The sequence below is a fragment of the Acomys russatus genome, chromosome 17, assembly GCF_903995435.1.
Source record: "Acomys russatus chromosome 17, mAcoRus1.1, whole genome shotgun sequence".
Taxonomy (NCBI): domain Eukaryota; kingdom Metazoa; phylum Chordata; class Mammalia; order Rodentia; family Muridae; genus Acomys; species Acomys russatus.
In genome coordinates, this window is record NC_067153.1 from 11,466,939 (window position 1) to 11,488,283 (window position 21,345).

Here is a 21,345-nt window from a genome sequence, read left to right on the forward strand (position 1 = left end):
GAAATTGAACTCAGGACCTCTGGAAGAGCACCCAGTGCTCTTAACCTCTGAGCCATCTCCCCAGCCCTCTAAATCTCACATCTGTTTAACCAGCTCTGTACTGATACACATCTGACCACATAGCAACTATTTTTATTGCACTTGGAGCCTTGCAGGAAAGCTTGAAATGTGCACACACACACTGTCAGGAATTAAACCCAAGGTCTTAACACATACTAGTCAACTGCTCTACCACTGAGATCCATCCTAGCCCTTATATATTACTCATTTTGTGGCTTTTAAAAATATATGTTGTGTTACATTTTTATTTTGTGTGTTGGCATATGCATGTGTGTACACATGTGCCTGCCTTTCATTATTCAAATGAGGAAGTCAGAGGACAACTTGGAAAAAGTCGCTGGGTGGTGGTAGTGCACTTGGGAGGCAGAGGTAGGCAGATTGCTGTGAGTTCGAGGCCAGCCTGGTCTACAAAGTGAGTCCAGAAGAGTCAAGGCTACACAGAGAAACCCTGTCTTGAAACACCAAAAAAGAAGGAAAAAAAGAAAAAAGTTGGAAAAAACGTAGTTCCCTCCTTCCTCGATGGTTGCCTGGTTGAAGCTAGTTCATCAGGTTTCATGGCAGGAGTGTTTATCCACCAAGCCATCTGACTGGCTCTGCGATATCTTCTTGAGACAGGGTCTGGCAATGTGACACTGGCTGCCTTCAAATTCCCTATGTAGCCTGGCTGGTCTGCATCTTCCAGAGCTCCTCCTGTCTCAGCCTGAGGGCTGTGACTGCATGTGTGTGCCTCCAGGAACACATGTCCTCCAGATGAGTTCTCTGAGGAGATAAGATGGGTGTAAAAGTTCCCAGAGCTAAACCTCTGATCAGTCAGAACCTACACATCAAAGAATGGAGCCTCAAGGGTGATGAGTCATAGGAAATCCACATCCCCTCTGCTTTTGTTCTTTGCAGTGATAAGAAAGTGCCCCACCCCCACCCCCCGCAGGGTTTCTCTGTTACACAGAGCCCTGGCTGTCCTGGACTCTCTCTTATAGACTGGGCTGGCCTTGAATTCACAAAAATTGCCTGCCTCTGCCTCCCGAGTGCACCAACATACCTAGTTTATAAAACTGTCTTATCGTGGCCGGGTGTTGGTGGTTACACAGAGAAACCCTGTCTCAAACAAAAACAAAAAACAAAAGACAAAAAAACAAAATACCAAAAAACAAAACCAGAGAGAGATCCTACAATGCCCACATTTGACCACATTTGTGCTCTTTCTCTTTATACTTATTTAAAGTAGGAGAAAGAATTTGCTAAAGAAAATTAACAATGGGGCTGGAGAGATGGCTCAGCGGTTAAGAGCACTGACTGCTCTTCCTGAGGTCAGGAGTTCAATTCCCAGCAACCACATGGTGGCTCACAACCATCTATAATGTGATCTGATGCCCTCCTCTGACCTGCAGGTGTGCATGCAGGCAGAGTACTGTATACATAATAATAAATAAATAAATACATCTTTTAAAAAAAAGAAAAAAGAAAATCAACATTACGGCCGGGCGTGGTGGCACACGCCTTTAATCCCAGCACTCGGGAGGCAGAGGTAGGTGGATCGCTGTGAGTTTGAGGCCAGCCTGGTCTACAAAGCGAGTCTAGGACAGCCAAGGCTAACACAGAGAAACCCTGTCTCAAAAAGCAAACAAACAAAAAAAGAAAATTAACATTTATTTTATATTGTCTAATTTGATGTGCCCATTAAGTATCTATAAGATATTTATTTTTGAGGTTATAACACTTATCCCTCCTCTTTCTACTCCAAACATTCTCATATTCCCCTCTTGCTCTTTTTTCAAATTTGTGGCCTATGTTTTCATTGTTATTATGTACATGCATGTGCCTATGTATTATATTACATATACAAATATTGTACGTATGTACAAACATACATACATACATACATACGCATGTGTGTGTGTTCCCAAATATAACCTGCTCAGTCTGTATAATGCTACTTCTATGTATTTTTTCAGGGCTCATTTCCTGTTTAGTATAGAATAGACAATTGGTGTGCTCTTCCTTAGGGAAGACTATTTCCCTCACTCTCAGCATACCTAGTTGCCTGTTGGTTTTTGTGTAGGGTTGAGGCCTTATGGGCTTTGTTCTACCCACTCTGACATGTTTTTATTGTTGTCCTTGTTCAGCTCATGTTTAGACAGTTGTGTCTGGGAGACTGTGTAGATACAGCTTCGGAAATTACCAGAAGACATAACTGCACAGAAAACTTGACCTTTTGACTTTCTTTTTTTTTTTTTTTTTTTGGTTTTATGAGACAGGGTTTCTCTGTGTAGCCTTGGCCATCCTGGACTCACTTTGTAGACCAGGCTGGCCTCGAACTCACAGCGATCCGCCTGCCTCTGCCTCCCGAGTGCTGGGATTAAAGGCGTGCGCCACCACGCCCGGCTTTTGACTTTCTTTTTGTGTTTCGAGACAGAGTCTCTCTGTGTAGCCTTGGCTGTCCTGGACTCTCTTTGTAGACCAGGCAGACCTCGAACTCACAGTGATCCACTTGCCTCTACCTCCCTAGTGCTGGAATTAAAGGTGTGTGCCACCACCGCCTGGCGATCTTTTGACTCTTAATGTCTGCCACCTCTTCTAGTTTTCCCTGAGCCTTATGTGCAGGAGTGGCTCCACAACTCTGCATTTTGTTTGGTTGTGATTTTCTGTAGTAGTCTGTCTGTTGCAAAAAACACATTTCCTTAATAAGGGGTGAAGACTATACTGGTCTGTGGGTATAAGAGCAAATGTTTACATTGTTGTTTGGTACTGTGCTGCTTTTGTAAAGGCGTGCTTGTAGGTTCCTCCAATATCCATGAGTTCACTAGCAGTGAGGAGTTAGCTAGATTTCCAGGACCAGACACTGTTTCCATCCTGTTGAGCAGGTCTAGTTACAGAGCTGTTGGTTTCCACCAAGGTAGGTATACCACTACTGCACCCTTAATGTTGTCCTGCTATATTTATCATTGATTGATACGATTCATAGGCATCATAGCTGGGTAGGACTGTTGGTTTCCTCCCAACTTTGGTAACTTGTATGGTGTCTACTAGTACCATGAAAGCTTAGTCTTCAGGGAGAAGTCTTCAGGTAAGTTCCAGTTTACGGACTTCTGACCCCTGTTTTTGAAGTACATGGTCACAGTGGTTTGAATAAAAATGGCTTCCATAGGCTCCTAGGGAGTGGCTCCATTAGGAGGTGTGGCCTTGCTGGAGGAAGTGTGTCGCCAGGGGTGGGCTTTGAGGTTTCAGATGCTCAATCCAGGGCCAGGGTTATTCACTCTGCCAGCCGCCTGCTGATCCGGATGTAGAACTCTCAGCTCCTTCTCCAGCACCATGGCTGCCTGCAGGCCACCACGCTTCCCACTATGATGCGAATGGACTAACGCTCTGAGCTTGTAAGCCAGCCTCAGTTAAATGCTGTGGTCATGGTGTCTCTTCACAGTAACAAAAACTCCAAATAAGGCAGTAAGGCCTTATCTTCCACCTCTGAGGAGCAGCAGAGGCAGTAGCAATAGCTGGATATTTAGGTTTCTCTTGGACAGATCTGACCAATAACCAGAGGCTTTTGTTGGGTGTGGTCTTTGTCTCTTGGAGGAAGCATTGCCAGCCCAGACAGGAAACATTCAATTAAACTACATACGTATATTTGTACCCAGAATTATACATACAGGGCTCTTTTAGATAGCTAGCAGCATGATTCCTTAGGACTTTTTTTGTTGTTGTTGTTGTTGTTTTCGAGACAGGGTTTCTCTGTGTAGCCTTGGCTGTCCTGGACACGCTTTGTAGACCAGGCTGGCCTCGAACTCACAGTGATCCACCTGCCTCTGCCTCCTGAGAGTGCTGGGATTAAAGGCATGCGCCAACATGCCTGGCTCTTAGGACTTTTTAAGACACCTTTGTTTTTATTTTATCTTCCCTCCTTTAGTGTCTCCACCCCCATTCCCTAAAGAGCCCCTCCCTTTCGATTTTTCCTGACCAGATTCCTTGTACCCTACTATCTCTCTATTGGTCCCCATTGCCCCTTTCCTAGTAATGGATTGATTTTTAACATCTGAAGTTCAACCAAGTTAACCCACTAGTTGTTTGTTTTTCCTGTTGCACTAGGGATTAAACCCAAGGTTTTGTACATGTCAGTCAAGTGCTCCACTACTGAGTTACAACCTCAGTGCTGAACTTGTTTGGTTTGGTTGCTTCAGGTTTGTTTTGCTTTGTTTTAATCAAGAATGTACACACATACACACACATTTGTGGATGAAATTGGCTGATAGTCTGCTAAAATAAAGCAGAAAAAGATTCTAAATGTCTATGTTGTGTGAAATGTAAAAAAAAGTTCATATATATTATATTTACTTGTTTTTTTAAAAAATTAACTTATGTATGAGTGCTTCATCTTCATGTGCATCTATCTGCAGGCCTGAAGAGCACATCAGACCCAGTTTGATGGCTGTGAGCCACCATGTGGTTGCTGGGAATTGAACTCAGGACCTCTTGGAAGAGCAGACAGTGCTTTTAACCGCAGATCCATCTCTCCAGCCCTTTACTTGCTTTCTTGAAAAGCCTAGGAATTATCTTAGGGAACATCTCACAGCATGAATTTACTAGATTGACTTATAATTTATACATTAAAGGATTTTTGACAAAAAAATCACAAATATGCGATTGTGTGTGCTTGTGTGTTTTATTACTAACTAAGGTGCACAAGATCCCAGCCTGGCTCTCAGTGACAGTGACACCTTTTAGCTTGGAGTTGGCTGGGACATTGGAGGGAGTGTGGGCATCTCACCCATTCCTTTTAGCACATATCTTTCTATGTCTCTCCACTGTGTCATGGTACAGAGGGCAGACAACCAGGTTAGCCATCATAAAGAGAAGATACTAGGAAAACTTCCCTTTAGTGTGGCTAGGATTTTGTAATGACAGACTGCATGATTTATCCAGGGCAAAGCCTGGTTTGTGTACTCTTCAGAGTGGCACTGGTAAGGCTCACACTCATAGCCTGTATTCTTTCTGAAAACATGGTGTACCGTGTCCTGGCTGGTACCTAGGTGAGCAGGGACACACTTCTGATTTTCTCATGTGCTCAGTACACATGCACACGGGCAAATGTTTCCCTAAAGATCTCCTAACATTCTTAGATAGTTGGATAGTTGAAACGAGATAACAGTGGAGTGGGACAAGTTGGATAGAGTCTAAGAATGGTGAGTTTATATCTCCTACCAAGTGCTCTCACATGTTTTGGCCCCCATCACATTACCTAATCTGGTTCATCAAATATGCTTCAGGATTATTATGTTGAATGGCAGTGTTATAGTTTTACATCTAATCCTTTACTGGCTCAATACGCTAGGTCTCTCAGATAATCAAGGCTTCTTCCGGGCCGTGTGAAACCTTGCAGCAGCAGGATAGAGAGATGGGTTAGCAGTTGAGTGCTTGCTGCTCTGGCAGGACTTCTGGGTTTGAGTCCTAGCACCCGCATGATGGCTTCCAACCATCCGTGACTTCAGTTCCAGGTGATTAAACATCCTTTTCTGGTTCTCTCAGGCACCAGGCACAAACACAATGGCATATATGTCGGCAAAACATTAAAAAAAAGTTTGAAGAAATTTTGTCATAAGCAAGAGGATATCTAATCCTTACAAAGCAAACTCCCCACAAACAGACTTGAGTATCACCATTTTCCAGTCAGGAAGTCAAGACCGTATCTATATAGATGAGAAAGTTGGGGGAGCTGATTTGTTTCTCCTAATGCAGAGCCTATGCCCAATCCTGGACACAAGAGAACCCAATAGAAGCCAAGGCCAGGGCTCCTGTCTTCCCCGCTGCAAACGGGTGAAATTCACAGATCAGCACATGGCCACCCATAGTAACAATAGCTGTTACAATGCATATGCGAATACTAACAGATTCAATATTTTTGAAATGTGGTCTTACTACACAGCTCACACGTTGGATTAGAATTATAGGTATGTGCCACAATGTCCATATTTCAATGATAACATTTTTGAAATTTGACATTGTCCTATCTTTACATGAGTTTCCTCTGAAAGATTAACCTTCTAAAAACAAGGCTAATATAGCTGGCCGTGGTCAGGGAGGCAGAGGCAGGCAGAGCGATGTGAGTTCAAAGCTAGCATGGCCTATAAAGTAAGACCAGGACAGTTGAGGCTACACAGAAAAACTGTGTCTTGAAAAAACAAAACAAAAAGAGATCTATAGAACTAATTCATCCTACCCATCTGAATTTTTTATCCTTCACTCAAAATCTTCCCATTTCTCTAACTCATCACTCAATGATGTTGGCAACCACCATTTTACTCTTTGCTTGCTTTTTGAAGTTGGAATTTATTTTACATTTCACTTAATATAGAGTCATTTAGCATCTTTCTGTGCCTGCTTTATTTTAATAGACAATCAAGCAGGTTTAGCCACAAATTTTATCCCTCTTTTTGTAGACTAAAGAATGTTCAATTTAAGCCGGGCGTGGTGGCGCACGCCTTTAATCCCAGCACTCAGGAGGCAGAGGCAGGTGGATCGCTGTGAGCTCGAGGCTAGTCTGGTCTACAAAGCGGGTCCAGGACAGCCAAGGCTACACAGAGAAACCCTGTCTCGAAAAACCAAAAAAAAAAAAAAAAAAAAAGAATGTTCAATTTTACAAAATATATGCACAAGTACACACATCTTTATTCATTCATCCTTTTTTACTATGTTGGTCGGCTTTACTTATCAACTTGATACAACCTAGAGTCACCTGGAAATAGACTATCAATAAAGGATCCTCTACACAGATATGGCCTGTGGGAAGACCAAACCCATTGTGAGCAGCACCATTCCCTAGGCTGGGAGTCCTGACCCGTGGAAAAGCAGGGTAATTGACATGACTACAAGCAAACATGCATGCTTGCATTTATGTTCTCTGTTTTTGACTATACATGTGACATTACCGGCTCTCTGAAGTTCCTGCCTTGACTTCTCCATAACCATGGCTTATCACCTGGAATTATAAGCTGAAATAAGCCCCATTCCCCTGCATCTTGCTTTTGTAGGGATATTTTATTGCTTATTTTGTGAAAATGAACATATTGATGTAAGTAAAATGAAGTATCTGTTATGACTGATGCTGCTGTGAACATAGAAGTCTGGGTGATTTCTTTGTTTTACATACTGACTTTATTTCCTTTGGTTCTATACCCAGGAGCAGATTGCTGGCTCTCTGTAGCCCTGGCTGTCCTGGACTTGCTTTGTAGACCAGGCAGACCTTGAACTCACAGCAATCCACCTGCTTCTGCATCCCCAGTGTTGGGACTAAAGGTGTGCGCCACCACGCCCAGCTGATTCCTGGATCTTAATAGTAGGTTTAGAGTATTTTGAGAAAACTATATATTGTTTTCACTAATAGCTGTGTTGCTTTACACCCCGATGCTGTGCAAAGGCTCTTGTTTCTGCACGCTCTTGCCAGTACTCACCAGCCTTTCTATTTTGATAACTGCTGATCCTAACCGGTGTGAAGGAAATCTCACTGTGGTTTTTCCCTTCACGTACCTGGTGATTGGTGGTGCTAAATTCATTTTCATAAACATGATGTGCGCATGCCCTCCTAACAGGAGATGACTGGCAGCAGTAGGAGGACCTCTGTGAACTCAAGGCCAGTCCAGTCTACAAAAGAGAGTTCCAGGACAGTCAGGGCTATTGCATAGAGAAATCCTGTCTTGAAACACACACACACATACACACAAAGATGGTTTTATTTTAAATGTCAATGTTTAAAAATATTAAGAGTCATCCTTTGTGAGGATTAAAACTAATGCAATACCTTAGGTGTCAATTTCATGTGTCACAGTTTATGAGTGAGCCAAGTACATTCAGACCTCGATTGAGGAGGAGCCCCAGACAGGGTCTTTTGGGAGGGCTGCCCCATTGACCCTGTCAGGAAGAGCCAAACATTAATGTTGGCAGCAGGGTTCAGGGCCAGCTGGGTGGCCCCTCTGCCTCAGTGTCCCATCTGTAGCCTGGGAAGCCTTGATGAGCGCAGGTAGCCAAGCTCCTATAGCTCTGTACTGACAGACCTATTCAAGAGCCTGGGGCACTATGGTAAGACAGAGACAAAGATGGACGGACTGGAGGAAGGAAGGGAAGGAGTAAGTAAGCAAGAGAAAGGAAAGGAAAGGGAGCCAGGTGTGGTCATGAAGGTAGGGGCAAAGGATCACAAGTTCAAGGCCAGCTTCAGCTATTGTTTGGTGAATTTGAGGCCAACCTGGACTACACAGACTCTGTCTCAAAACAAACAAACAACAAACAAAAGGACAACAACCAAAAAAGGAAGCCCAGTGGGTGGTGGCACACACCTTTAATCTGATCATCCCCCTGCCTTAGTCTTTTTTTGTTTTGTTTTTTCGAGACAGGGTTTCTCTGTGTAGCCTTGGCCATCCTGGACTCCTTTTGTAGACTAGGCTGGCCTCGAACTCACAGCAATCCACCTGCATCTGCCTCCCGAGTGCTGGGATGAAAGGCGTGCGCCACCATGCCTGGCTAAGATGACACCATTGTAAATTGAATCCTAGCATTGCTGGTGGGGTTAGGGGATGAAATCTTCAGAGGGAGAGGTCTGAAGATCTTTGGATGGTGCAACAGCACAGGAGAGGATGGCTGTATCTTGGAAAAGGGCACCTTGCACTCCAGCACTGAGTGGCTGGGCAGTAAACTGTGGAAGAAGAGAGAGGGAGAGGGTGAAGGAGTGAAGGAGAGAGAGAGAGAGAGAGAGAGAGAGAGAGAGAGAGAGAGAGAGAGAGAGAGAGAGAGAGAGAGAGAGAGAGAGAGAGAGAGAGAGAGAGAGAGAGAGAGAGAGAAAGCACGCGCTCGCGAGCGAGAGCGCAATGACATCCTTTCACCAGCAGAGGGCACTGTTGGGTCTCAGCAGAGATACAAGCCAGCATTCCTGAGACTATCCTGCCTGGAAACAAAGTTTCCCAGCCTCCATCCTATTGCAGAGCTTGCAGCTTTTTCCTTAGGCCCTGCGGGCTGTGCCATCAAGAAGGAGCTGTGGGCCTCCGAGTGAAACATGCCTGCTGGAAAGGCATGCTGGAACCACAGGTACCCAAGGCCCTGCCCCGCAGCAGCCCTTCCTGCTAGCTTGACACAATAGCCACCAGTTCGCTGTTCTTAGGTGGTGGCTACTTACAAAGGTATCTCTGGACTACTTTAATTTTGCTTGTCTGGGACCTTTCCCTTCCTCCTTGCCTTCCTCCTTCTCTTCTTAGAGGCGGGGACTCCTTCCTACACAGCCTCAGCCTCCTAGAGGCACACCTGGATGTTTCGGAACTCTTACAAATGAAATCACATGGCCAGGCCAGGCGGAGGCTGGCCTGTTGGCTGAGGGCCAATCACACTGCTGCACTTAGCTGCATTGACTGGAGCCCATCCACGGACACACCTTTCTCTATTTCTCAGTCTACTCTGGAGGGAGTGCTCAAGGTGTCCGTCCATCTTTCCTGTCATGAGTAGCAATGCCCACTGTACCCAGACTTCCTGATGCTCAGAAACACCTTTCATTATATGCTTTGCTTGTTTGTTTTTGAGACCGGTCTCATGTATACTAGGCTGGCCTTGGACCCTGGCCCCACCTTCTGAGTTCTGAGATGTATAAAGCCATGCTCAGTTATCAGGGTGTTGGGGACTCTACCTTCATGACTTGGGGGGAGGGAGTAGTACTGGGAGGGAGCACAGGGTCTTGCGTAGGTAGTCAGTGCTCTACTGCTAAGTCTAACACCGTTCCCCTCCCCCCATTAGGTCTATGTTGCACTGGCTGGTCCTAAGCAACACTCTCTTCTGTTTCCATCCCCAAAGTAGTGGTGGTGACCACAAGTAGTAGCCACCAGGGCCAGCTATGGTTGACTATCCATTTGTGTCAGTCAGTTGGGGGCTGGGGAACGACGACCCATGTTTTTCTTTCTATATCTCCTAGACTGGATTTCAGCTTGCCACCCTCCTCCCTTAGCCTTCTGAAAAGCTGGGAGAAGCCCTGCAGTAACTCATCTATTTTCTTCCTCCTCCATCGGATGTTTATTGGAAGGAGAGTTGCTTTTCTTGCTCCTGGGACTGTCTTCGCGCACCGCACAGGACAAGGAACCTACCCCGATGCTGGGTGGGGCCTGTTTGTCTTTGGCCTGGGCCAAAAGCATGGGCTTTGAAGACACTGCCAACTGTGCGGGGTGAGGCAAGAGCTGACACTGGCACTACCACAGAAAAGGTTTCAGAGACAATTGGAAAGAACCAGGAGCACGTGCCAGCAACAAGTGGGGAAAGGACAGATGTGCACAGAGTATGCTGGTCTGGGAGGCCTCAGAGCAGAGCTTGGGGGCTCTGAGCCCAAGAAGCGGGGGGGCCCCCCCGACTAGATCTGCTCTCTGACAGCTGATAAAATTAATCTTGAACTTGCTCTGCTTCTTTGGTGCTTTATTGGGATCGTCTAGGTTTGTCGAGCCGAGCCGGGAGGTGGCGGTGTGGTCACACGCACGGGCCCAGCCGCGTTCAAGCTCAAGCTCTGGGTGGGGAGCTAGCTTCCCGTCGCCGCCGGTTCGTTAATAACTTAAAGAGCCAGGCCGAGGTGCAGGGGCGGGTGCGCGGCGGGACGTGGCCGTGCTCTGCTGCTCGGCGCGGGAGGACTCCGACTCGGGTCGCCGCGCTGGGCTTGCCGCGCCCGGAAGCTAGGCATCGCCTCGCTCGGCCGCTGGAAAGCCTCGACCCGCGTATCCCGGGTCGCCTCTGGAGTCCCCTACTCGGGGCAGCCCGCCACCACACTCCCCCGTCCCGCCGCCCCTTGTGCGCACGCCGCCTCCAGCCTCCTCCCCTGCCCCTTCCCTCCCCACCACCTTCCCCTCCCCCTCCTCCCGCCGTCCCCTCCCTCCTCCCCGCCCTCTCCTTCCCTCCCTCCCTCCCCGCCGTCCCCTCCCTCGTAGTCCCTCTCGCCCCTCCTCCTCCCCTCCCTCCTCCCGCTCCCCTCCCCCTCCGCTCCCGCCGCCTCCGCCCGCCGCCCCGGCCGCGTCGGGTAAACCTGTTCTGCCAGGCGGCCGCGCCGGGGCGGATCGAGCGGCCGGCGGCTCGTCGCGGCTCGCGGCGTCGGGGCCCCGTGGAGCGCGCGGCCGGCCCTCGGCCGCGGCCCTCGGCAGCGCCACCATGTACTCGGGAGCCGGCCCCGGTGAGTACGCGCGGCGCCCGGCGCTCGTGCCGCGGCGGTTGGCGGTTGGCGGGCGGGGCGAGCGAGGGCGGCCGGGCCTGTGGGGCCGCGGCGTGGCCTCGGGGCGGCCGGGCAGGGCCTCGGGGCAGGGAGGCCCAGTGAGCCGGAGCGGCACGGCCGGGACGCGTGGGGGGGTGGGGTGGGCAGGCCCGGCCTGCAGCGGGTCTCGGTCCTCCCGCAGCGCTCCTCCCGCCGGCCCCGAGCGCACAGCAAGCGGGACCGTGTATGCTGGCTCTGGGGCGGAGAGCTGGACGGGTCGGGAACCGAACCCTGGGGGCCCTGGGACCGCTATCGGCCGCTTGGACGCAGTTCCACGCAGGGCAGCCGCCCTCCCCATTCAAGTGCTAGTCGCCCTTCGATTTCCTAGCTGAGCGGGTGGCCGCCTTGGCGCCCCTTCCCACCAGCCTGCCCGTTTCTCTGGAAAAGTTCCAGAAAACTTGAAAGCACGAACGCGTTTTCTCCACCCCGCTTCCCGAGCAGAGTGGAGGGCGGTTTACTCGCGAGGTTGAGAAGCAGTCAAGTGTTGGGAGGCTTTTTTGCCTTCTCCCGCCAGGCACGTGGCTCCATTTCCCGGCTGCCCCGCCGCTTGCTCGGGCTCAGCCTGCCCCCTTTTGTCCGCCAGGCTGTACTTGGCGCCCGCGGGCCCTCCCTGCTGCCCACCTGACCTAGTGGTTCGGCCCTGGGGCCTCCCCAGACTTCCCCACTGTGGGGTCTGGAAACCTCCCAGAGCCTCCCGGGTTCCCTACGGTTGCCTGCTCGGACCCTAGTGCGCCTCTTCTCTCGATGTCATAGGGCTGGCTCCTCGAATGCCCACTGGACCAACTTGTAAATGGCTTCCAGCAATTTGAAGACCCCCTTTAACCTTGCGCCTGGGAGGTGCCCGAGTTCTGGTGGCAGATGTTGGGCTCTGGATGCCCTCAGCCGCGAAGTGGCCAGGGTAGCCTCCTGCCAGAGTGGGAATTCCCCAGCTCAGCCCTGTGGAGGAACCCAGCAAACCTTAGCTCCGAGGCTGAACGTTTTTCCAGAGTGCCAGTTTCTAGTGACTTCCCCGGGGACGACGAGGCCAGGCTTTCCTCTATTTTGCGTGTTGATTCTTTCAGCCTGCCACAGTGGGTCTTCATCTTGAAGACCCGGCAGAGAACCAATCCTTTTTAACTAACATCCGGGAGCCAGCGAGCATTAGGGCAACCTGTTTGAGCACTCCCATAGACGTGGCTCTCAGTCCCTTTGACCTTGACCCATGGTTTGAAGCACTTGTTTGGATTAGACCAGTGGGTTCCAGGTAGAGTGGAAGTGAAGAGCCTACTGTGTGTTCTGCAAGGGGATGTTTGTTGCCTTTTTAAAAGAGAATGCGGTAGCCTTCTGGATCAACCGGTCCGTTTTGGTCACTGGCAGCTTTGAAGATGGCTGCTGCTGCGTGGGCCTCCGCATTGTGGCCTGACAGAGAAACAGTCCCCCTCAAACCAGAAAGCCTTGGGTGAGAAAAGAAATGCCTGTAGGATAATTTTTGGCTAATGGCAGGCCGGGAAGGAACCCAAGTTTAAGGTGGGCCAGTGTGCTGTAATTGCAAGGCTGGAGTGCAGCTCCATTTTATTGTATATACCAAGGCTTTTAATTTCGTTTAGAAGGAGACCTCCCCCCCCCCCCAATACAGTCTCTTCAAAGAGAGTCCATAATATTTCCAAGTTGAGAATGGAAGGCCATTGTATCTGAAGCATAAAAACGTTACAAAGAGTTTTTGCTGCTTCTGAGCTTGATGGGAAATAAATACTTAGTAAATTAACTTTAAAAATAGATTTCATAGTGGGTTCTTACTGTGCCTGTTACAAGTACTGTTTCACGTGTGACGTTAGTAACATCAAGAGCCAAGGCTCAGAACCCCACAGGTTTTGTGGGGGGGGCGATTTTCTTTTGTTTTTCTCCTATTTTCCCCCTTTTCCTTCCTCAGCTATGGGGAAGGGTTAGTGGTTTAGGGTAGGTAAATTCTCAACGCAGCCTGACAGTGGGTTCTAGCTGGGGTCTCCCCACCCAAGGACCTTAAATTGGCAGGAGCTTTACCACCCTCTAGGAGATGCTCCTGTGCCATAGTTCAGGAGTCTTTGCTACAAAATAACCTCAGTGGTAGTGACAGGTGGCTTGAGAGATGCCAATCAGGACAGGGATTTGATCATTGCTTTATTTTATTCACTGTGGTCTCTAATGGCAGCACTTACTTGGCCCTGCTCCCCAGATTCTCCCCAATACCCAGTTTTGTCTGAGGGCACCACTGCATCCTGGCGGCCTGTGTGCTGCAGGCAAAGTGCTGCCAACAGCTGGAATGCACAGCATGGTGGCTGAGCACTTGTGGGAAATCCCAGTAGCTTGTGCAGAAATTTAAATAAGTGTGGGGGGAGATGTAAAAACTTTGATTTATATATTCTTAAGAAGCAACATTTTGTAACTTTTGAGTTTTCTCTGTCAACACCATTGTGTTTACTCTTTACAATGAAAGAGACTGGGCTGCCAGTATGATAAAAATGTTTCTCTTTTCTTTCTTCTTTTTTAATGTTATGAATTGTTATTGTAGGAAATGTAACACATGGTTTTTAAAAAGTTTCTACTGTGAAGTAATTTTACAATTAGGAAAGAAAGCAAGATTTAGTTTTTGCCATGCATCCCTCTCCTGCAGTTGTCAGTGCTCCCGCCTCGGCTTATCAGAGGTCCCTTCCCCCACGCACATCCTAAAGCACGTTGCAGACCTGTCATTTCACCCTGCCATGTTTGTATGTACAAAATACAGGGATTGGTGGCTTTTTTTTTTCCTTTTTTATTTTTATTTTTATTTTTTCCTTTTTCTGAGACAGAATGGCCTGGGTAGCTCATCCTCCTGTCTCTGCTTCCTGAGTCCTGGAATTACAGATTTGTGTCACCACCATGGGCTAGTAAAGGTACATCTGAACACAGCCTACTGCCATTGTTACATCAGTGGTTGTCGGTTCTCTTGGCTTCAGAAACATGACCATAGTTGGTTTGCCTTTTTTTTTTTTTAAGATTTATTTATTTTATTTATTGCATATGAGTGCTTTATCTGCAGAAGAAGGTATCAGATTACATTATAGATGGTTGTGAGCCACTATGTGGTTGCTGGGAATTGAACTCAGGACCTCTGGAAGAGCAGATGGCGCTCTTAACCACTGAGCCATCTCTCCAGCCCCAGTTGGCTTGCTTTTTAGATTTATTTTTATGTGTATTTGTGTTTGCCTGTATGGATGTATGTATGGACGTATGTATGTGTGTAACACATGCCTACCCAGTGGCCCTGAAGATCAGAAGACGGCATCAGGTCTCCTGGAACCAGAGTCATGGACAGTTTGGAGCCTCCATGTGGATACGATACTGGGAACTGATTCTGAGTCCTCCTGCCTGAGTGGCAACTTAGCTGAAGAGCCAGCTCTCCAGCCCCTACAATTGTTGTTAGACTATGAAGTTAATAGAAAAAACATGTTAATTTGCTTTTTGGCTTTCAGTTTTGTTTTGGTTTTTTTTAAAAATAAGGTCTTGGGGGGGGAGGAATGGGAGGATACAAGGGATGGGATAAACATTGAGATGTAACAAGAATAAATTAATAATAAAAAAAAAAGTAAAAAAATAAATAAATAAAATAAAAATAAGGTCTTACTGTGTAGCCTGGGCTGGCCCTGAGCTCACTTAGGTTCCCTTGTGGCAGACCCCCATGTGTGTCATCATATCAGCTTTTTACCAAAGCCGTGAAAACTAGGCCTCGCTGAGCGTGATGGTGCACGCCTTTAATCCTTGCACTGGTAGGCAGAGACAGGTGAATCCCTGTGAGTTCGAGGCTAGCCTGGTCTACATAATGAGTCCAGGACAGCCAGGAATACACACAGAGAAACCCAGTCTTGAAAAAAAAAAAAAGAAAAAGAAAACTAGGCCTCTACCCCCTTTGCTTGCATTTTCAACTTCTCATTGACACTGCAGGTCTTAAAAATCTTAGCGTAGGCACCTCCCTCGCATGCTACCCCCCTCCCCCCCATCAATTCTTCAAACTATCTGCCTGGCCTTCAGAGCCCTCTCACCTGCTTTCCAGTTCTGTGAGGGGCTGATGGAGACCCACTTGCTTCTGTTCATCCTGACTCCCTCATTCTGAGAGGGTTTTTGTTTTTCTTGTTTTTGTTTTTGTTTTTTTTTTTTTTTGCAAGGGTCATGTTGAATGTAACATTCATAGTTGTAGCAGGATCCAGTTTTTATATGGCCAGCATTCAGCATGTGTGATTCAATGCGCAGGAAGTCAAAAGGTCAGGATGGCGGTGTTGTCTTTATGCAGCCCTATTTCTAGCCTACCCTCCAGGTGAGTTTCCTCTCCCAGTTTTGGGCTGTGAGGTATGAGGTGAGGAGCCATGCTCTGTCTTGTGTACTCTCTCCCTTTATCTGTTCCAACTGCCTTGTGCACCCTGTGGCATTGCCCCACCAGGATCACTATCTCTTGAGTAGTGAAGCTCCGCTGGCCCAGACCCAGCCTGCTGCCTGTGCCATCAAGTGAAACAGCACCAAGCTACTACTAATTCCCACTTTCACCTCTAAAGCTGAAGAACCTGAAATCTCTGTTTATTCCGTGGTCCCCTTGCTCTTTGCGACCAGACAACTCTGCTTTCCTGTCAGTTTTTCAGTAGAGCCATGCAGGGTTTCTGCAGGTGACTGAGGTATTGGGACTGTGGGCAGCCCTAGAGGGCCATCCCTAAGTGAGGCTTGGGAGCTCAGGGTCAACAGGCCTGAGTGTACGCACTCGCTTCACACCCAGCATGTCTAGAGCCCTTAGGATGCCTGAAGGGGTACATGTGGGTGGACACCACTGAGATCCTGTACCAAAACGTGCCACTGCAGCCCCAAGCCAGGGGGCTTACTGTGTGTGTGGGAAGCAGCCAGACCCTCTGCTGTCAGCCAAGAACACAGTGCCTCTGGCCTTTGAGCACTGGACCAGCAGTGGGAACTCCATTCTTGGTCTTCCCATAGTCTCAGCAGGGACAGTGGACAGATGAACATGGTCATCCACTTCAGACCTGTCTTCTTAGGCATGTGTGGTGAGTTTGTCCTCTGTGTGGGTCTCAGTGCCTGTCTGGAGCATGTGAGATGTTGCTCAGTTTGCTCATGCCCTCTGGACTTTGTGACCTGGATTCTTTCTTCTTCCCATGTGGCACTGGCTAAAGGGGAGTTATCTTTATGTGTCCCAGTCATTTTGAGAGCACCCTGTCAGGATTGGTGATTATCCAAGGTAGCTGCACAGGATCCACCAGAGCTAGGCTCCCACTGCTGCCTGCTTACAAGTGGTGTTCTCTGTTTGCTGTGCTGAGACAGCTATGAGTCCCAGTCACGTAGTTCTTGGGCATGTTTAAGACTGAGAAGATGCAAAGAGAGTCCACCTCCCATATTTACATGTGGGTCTTGTGTAGGTGCTGTTGACTCCTTGTCTCTGCTGGTTCTGACTCCCAGAAGCTCAGTTAGAGTTGAGTCCTTGGAAGCATCTTAAATGAGTCAGCGGAGAGCAAGCGGCCTGGGCAGCTTGGGTCATCTTGCTCTTATTGGATGCGGGCACGAGGGAGTGAGGAATTGACTTGGGGTTTAGCTGGATGGTGGCAGCAGTTTAAAGAGAAAGGACTTGGTGGCTAGGAGCTAGAACATAGGACCAAGGAAGGCCAGGCTAGCACCTGTGGGAGGAAGAGGCCTGAGCAGAAACTGCTGTCCAAGCACTGTGGTGTTAGGTGGTCAGACTCTGGAAGAGCCGTCCAACAGCTCTTGCCGTGTGTGTTTGGGCAGGAGCTGGCAGCTCTGCTGGCATGGGAGTAAAAATAAAAATGGTAGGTGGTTGGTTGGTGAGGACCTCATGGAGCATTTTTTCAAATTTAAATTTTATTTATTTTAATTTCACATGCATTGGTGTTTTGCCAGCATGTATATCTGTGTGAGGGTGTCAGATCCCATAGAGCTAGAGTTAGATAGCAGTGATCTGCCATGCGGGTGCTGGGAATTGAACCCTGGTCCTCCAGAAGAGCAGCCAGTACTCTTAACCACTAACTCATCTGTGTAGGCCTACATGGACTCTTTTTTACAGTTGTGGGAGGACTGACAGACTTGGAGCTATGTGGGGGAGGTGATGGCTCCTCAGAGCTAGTCCCTTCTGTCAGCTCTCCCATCCTTCTTTACCTGGGAGGAGCAGGGGGTGATGGCATGTGGGTCATATTAATTACTCCTGCTGTGATAAAGCACCATGACCAAGGCAACCTGCAGAAGGAAGTTTATTTGGAGCTTATGGTTCCAGAGGGCTAGAGTCCATAATGGTGAGAAGACATGGCAGTGGGAACAGGAGCTGAGAGCGCACATTTTCAAACATTTGCAAGCATGAAGCAGAGCAAAATGGAAATGGCAGAGTCTATATGGTCTCAGAACCCACCTCTGACAAGACCACACCTTCTAACCAACGGGGTACCAACTGTTCAAATGCCCAAAACTTAGGGACGTTTCTCATTCAAACCACTACAGGGCTGAATGGAGTTGAGTCAGTGTGCCATTGTCTCAGTAGGCAGTGAGTCTATGGGAGACTGATGTGTGCACTTCATGAAACTGAGTCTGAATCCAGCACACGCTAAGCAGCCTTTGGGTTTGGCTGCACCTCCATCTTGACAAACCACTGTCAGGAAACATTGAGTAAGGAATTTCACGGCCATGGCAGGAAGAGAGGCCGGATTTCACAGTGTCCTGGCTTCTACTGCTGCCAGTGGTGACACCCTTAAAAGAGTTGACAATCTGCAGGTTTGGGGGTGAGGATTGGGCTGTTAAGGTTGGGTTGCTGAAGTCGGTGAGTGTTGGAGATGGGCTTGGAAAAGCCAGATGAAGTGGGTAAGTAAGGCTTTGGAAGTTTGGGCCTTAGTGGTCTGGGACCACAAAGCTGGTACTAAATCAGCCCTTTTACCTTGGGCTGGATGGGCTTGAAGGAGAAAGCCAGAGTCATCTGTAGGCCTCTCGCCTTCTGCACAATGAAGGCCCAGGAGATGCCCAGGTTGATTGCTGGTTCTCTGAGTAGGGGCCCTGAGAAGGCAGAAAACAGGCCCAAGCCATTCCCACGAGCTCTGTTGTCAGGAGTGGGGCTGGGCCAGGAACTGGGGTTGGATGGGCCTGAGAGAACTGTCCCTGTCTTGGACACAGTTTAGGAGATGCTGTATCACCAGAGGACTTCTCAAAACAAGTTTATCTGCTTGTCTGTCTGCCTACCCGGCCCTCTTTTCTGGAAAAGCTTCAAGGTGTACTAGGACCACCATGCTGGGGTGCTGCAACCTCAGCTTGTCTGCACTGTCCTTGAGCGCTAGGGTTAAGTTACCAGTAAGGAGTTCCAGAAATGCCATGGCAACTGTGATGTGCATTTTTAAGCACCTGAAGCTACAGGGCTTGGGAACAGCTAGACAGGCTCCTTTTGTGAGGACCAGGGCAGTGGGGATGGGATTGGGGAAAGAACATCTGTGGTGCCCACAGGGTCTGGGAGTCCTCTGGCAGGGAGCCTTGTTTTCATGGATAGCATTGGGGATGGGTTGCTTGAAAACAGCACTATAAAATAGGTGGAAGAAATGCTGAGGTGTGTGTGTGTGTGTGTGTGTGTGTGTGTGTGTGCGCGCGCGCGCGTGCGCGCGCGCGCGCTGTCAAGGAAAGTGCAGAACTAGGCTGGCCTCTGGAGGGATTGGAATTTCATTCTGTTGGGTCACCCTTCTCCAGAGGATGCTAGTTGCCTTGGGTGGCAAGGAGTTGCCTCAGTGCTCACAGGAGACAGAGCTCTGGGCCTCACGACTCAAAGGACACTTATCATCTGCCACAGGGAGGGTGGAGAGGGTGGAGAGGCGATGCTAGCCCTGGGCGTGCATGACCAGCCCTCTAAGCTCACTGTGGTACTGTTACTCCAAAGAACATTTGTTTTATTTTTGCATATTTTTATTGAAACAGGTGTTTTTAAGTTGTGTTGCAGAGTGGCAAGTGGTGAGAATCTTGCCAAGTCATCCTTCTTACTGACAGACCTCAGCTGCTGCCGCAGGTGGCTGTCCTCACTGCCTGCTCCTCCAGCACCTGGGGCTCCCACTGGTCCTCACCCCAGTGTGACCCAGCAGGACTCAGTGCAGTGTGCGATGCTCTTGGTTTCTGGTCCAAGTCGGTCTGCACGGTCAACAGAGGGAGAAGAAAAATGATTGGCGCTTCAGAGCAGGGAATTACTTTCAAAATGACAACCTTTAAGAACACATACATTTAGCCATTTAAGAGGCTGGAGAGATGGCTCAAGGGTTAAGAGCACATGTGGCCCTTGCAGAGGACCCTGGTTCCCCTCTTTAGCACTCACACTGGGAGGAGGCTCACAGCTGCCTGTATTCAGCTCTTGGGGATCTGAGTGTCTGCACCCACAGGCACCTGCACTCAGACTCACAAGTCAGCGCGCACACACATAATTACAATGATGAGATGGGCAGGTGTGAAGAGCTGGCGAGCTGCCTTGGTGTGCAAGCTTAAGGAGAGGGTTTGGATCCTTGTACCAAGGGGGTGTAGGCAGGAGAATGGCGGGAACTTGTTGGCTTCCAGCCCAGCTGGCAAAAACAAAAACAAAACAGGACTTCCAGGTTGAGGGAGAGGGAGAGGCCCTGCCTCAGAGGAGCACAGTCATCGGAGACACCTGACCTCTCCTCTGGCCCTTTGTGTATCTACACACACCTTCACCCACAGGTAGCACCTCCAGTCTTACCAATGCCAGCACTTAGTTCTAGCTCCACCCCCTCCTGCCAGACTCTGGAAGCCAAGACTCATTGGCTATTGAATTGTCTTACTGGACCTTTCTTATGAACAGAATCATGCAGCACATGGCCTTTTGTGTTTGGGTAGTTTGCTTAGGTGTATTGGGACTTTGTTTCTGTCTCCCCAACCCTAATCTCCTTTCTCAGCTGGTTCTCACCTAGTTACCAAGGCTGGTCTTGAACTCCTAGCTCAAGGAATTCCACAGTACCACTGAATTCTGAATATTTTCTGTTACCCCACAATATTCTATTGTATGCGTGCACCCCCACTTCTCCATTTGTGTCTTTGGGGTCCTTGCTTCCTTCCAGCTGAGGTTGGTATGCTTCTCTGGACATTTGTGTGCTCACAGTGTTTCCATCACCATGGTGATGGAGAGCCAGCCTTCTGAGGACCTGCTTTCTACACTGTGTCTGTACCTGCTGTTATCACGCAAAAGTGTGCCATGCACCTTGCCAGGTTTCACTGGCACGGCAGAGTTTTAGAAAGTGAAGGGTTTATTTGTTTGTTTTTGTTGTTTTGTTTTTTTTTTCTGGTTTCTCTGTGTAGTCATGGCTGTCCTAGACTCACTTTGTAGACCAGGCTGTTACTGAACTCAGGAGATCTGTCTGCCTCTGCTTCTCTAGTGGGATTAAAAGTGTGCCCCACCATACTTGGGTAGCTTGTTTTTTAAGTGGGGAGGGGAGTTGAGACAGGATCTTTTCTGAAGATGCCCTTGAATTGGATATGTAGCCAAGCAGACTAAACTGGTCTCTTGTCTTTTGAGTTGTGGGATTACAAGTGTGGACTACCAGGCCAGGTTTAGAAGTAATACTCTTTGGTAAGACTTTTCTGTCATATTGGCCATCAAAGCTGACAGGAAATGTGCAGTCTACATACTTTTTGCAGATATACTAAGAGATAAGGTCCACTTATCTCTCTAGAACACATTGTAGAGTTTGTAGCCTAGATACTAGGTAAGTGGCAGAACCCTAAGAGTCCAGGGTCCTGATCAGTCATAGGGCCTGAGTATTTGCTGCTGAAGCAGCAAGCTTGGCTCCTGCCCCACCAGCTTAAATCTAGGGACACAAATGGGAACCACGGGTCATTCCCACGTGTGCAGAAAACCACGAGTGGCCCTCACAGAGTTGGCAAAAAGTAGATTGAAAGCCAGGCACAACTTTCTGCCTGAGGAGGGAGGCAGGGCAGAAGAGAAGGTGCGTGGGGCCTGGCCAACTCCACCTAGAAGGATGGAGAGCTGGGGCGGGATGCAGAGGTTCAAGGGTCTG

The 21,345-nt window shown here is 48.7% G+C and overlaps 1 protein-coding gene across 2 annotated transcripts in view; it reads left to right on the forward strand.

Annotated features, from left to right (window-relative positions):
• Nucleotides 1-9,006: 9,006 nt before the first annotated feature.
• The window catches only part of Ago2 (argonaute RISC catalytic component 2), a 78,301-nt gene continuing 65,962 nt past the window's right edge, over nt 9,007-21,345 (forward strand). Inside the window, exon 1 of one of the 2 annotated variants that reach the window (XM_051159561.1) lies at nt 9,007-9,123. Coding sequence is in view for 1 of the 2 variants with exons in the window: in XM_051159560.1 (XP_051015517.1) it covers nt 11,206-11,227 (22 nt within the window). In the remaining variant the exon portion in view is untranslated. Of the gene's footprint in view, nt 9,124-11,148; nt 11,228-21,345 lie in introns of those variants that run through there. The other variant, XM_051159560.1, reaches the window with a different exon arrangement.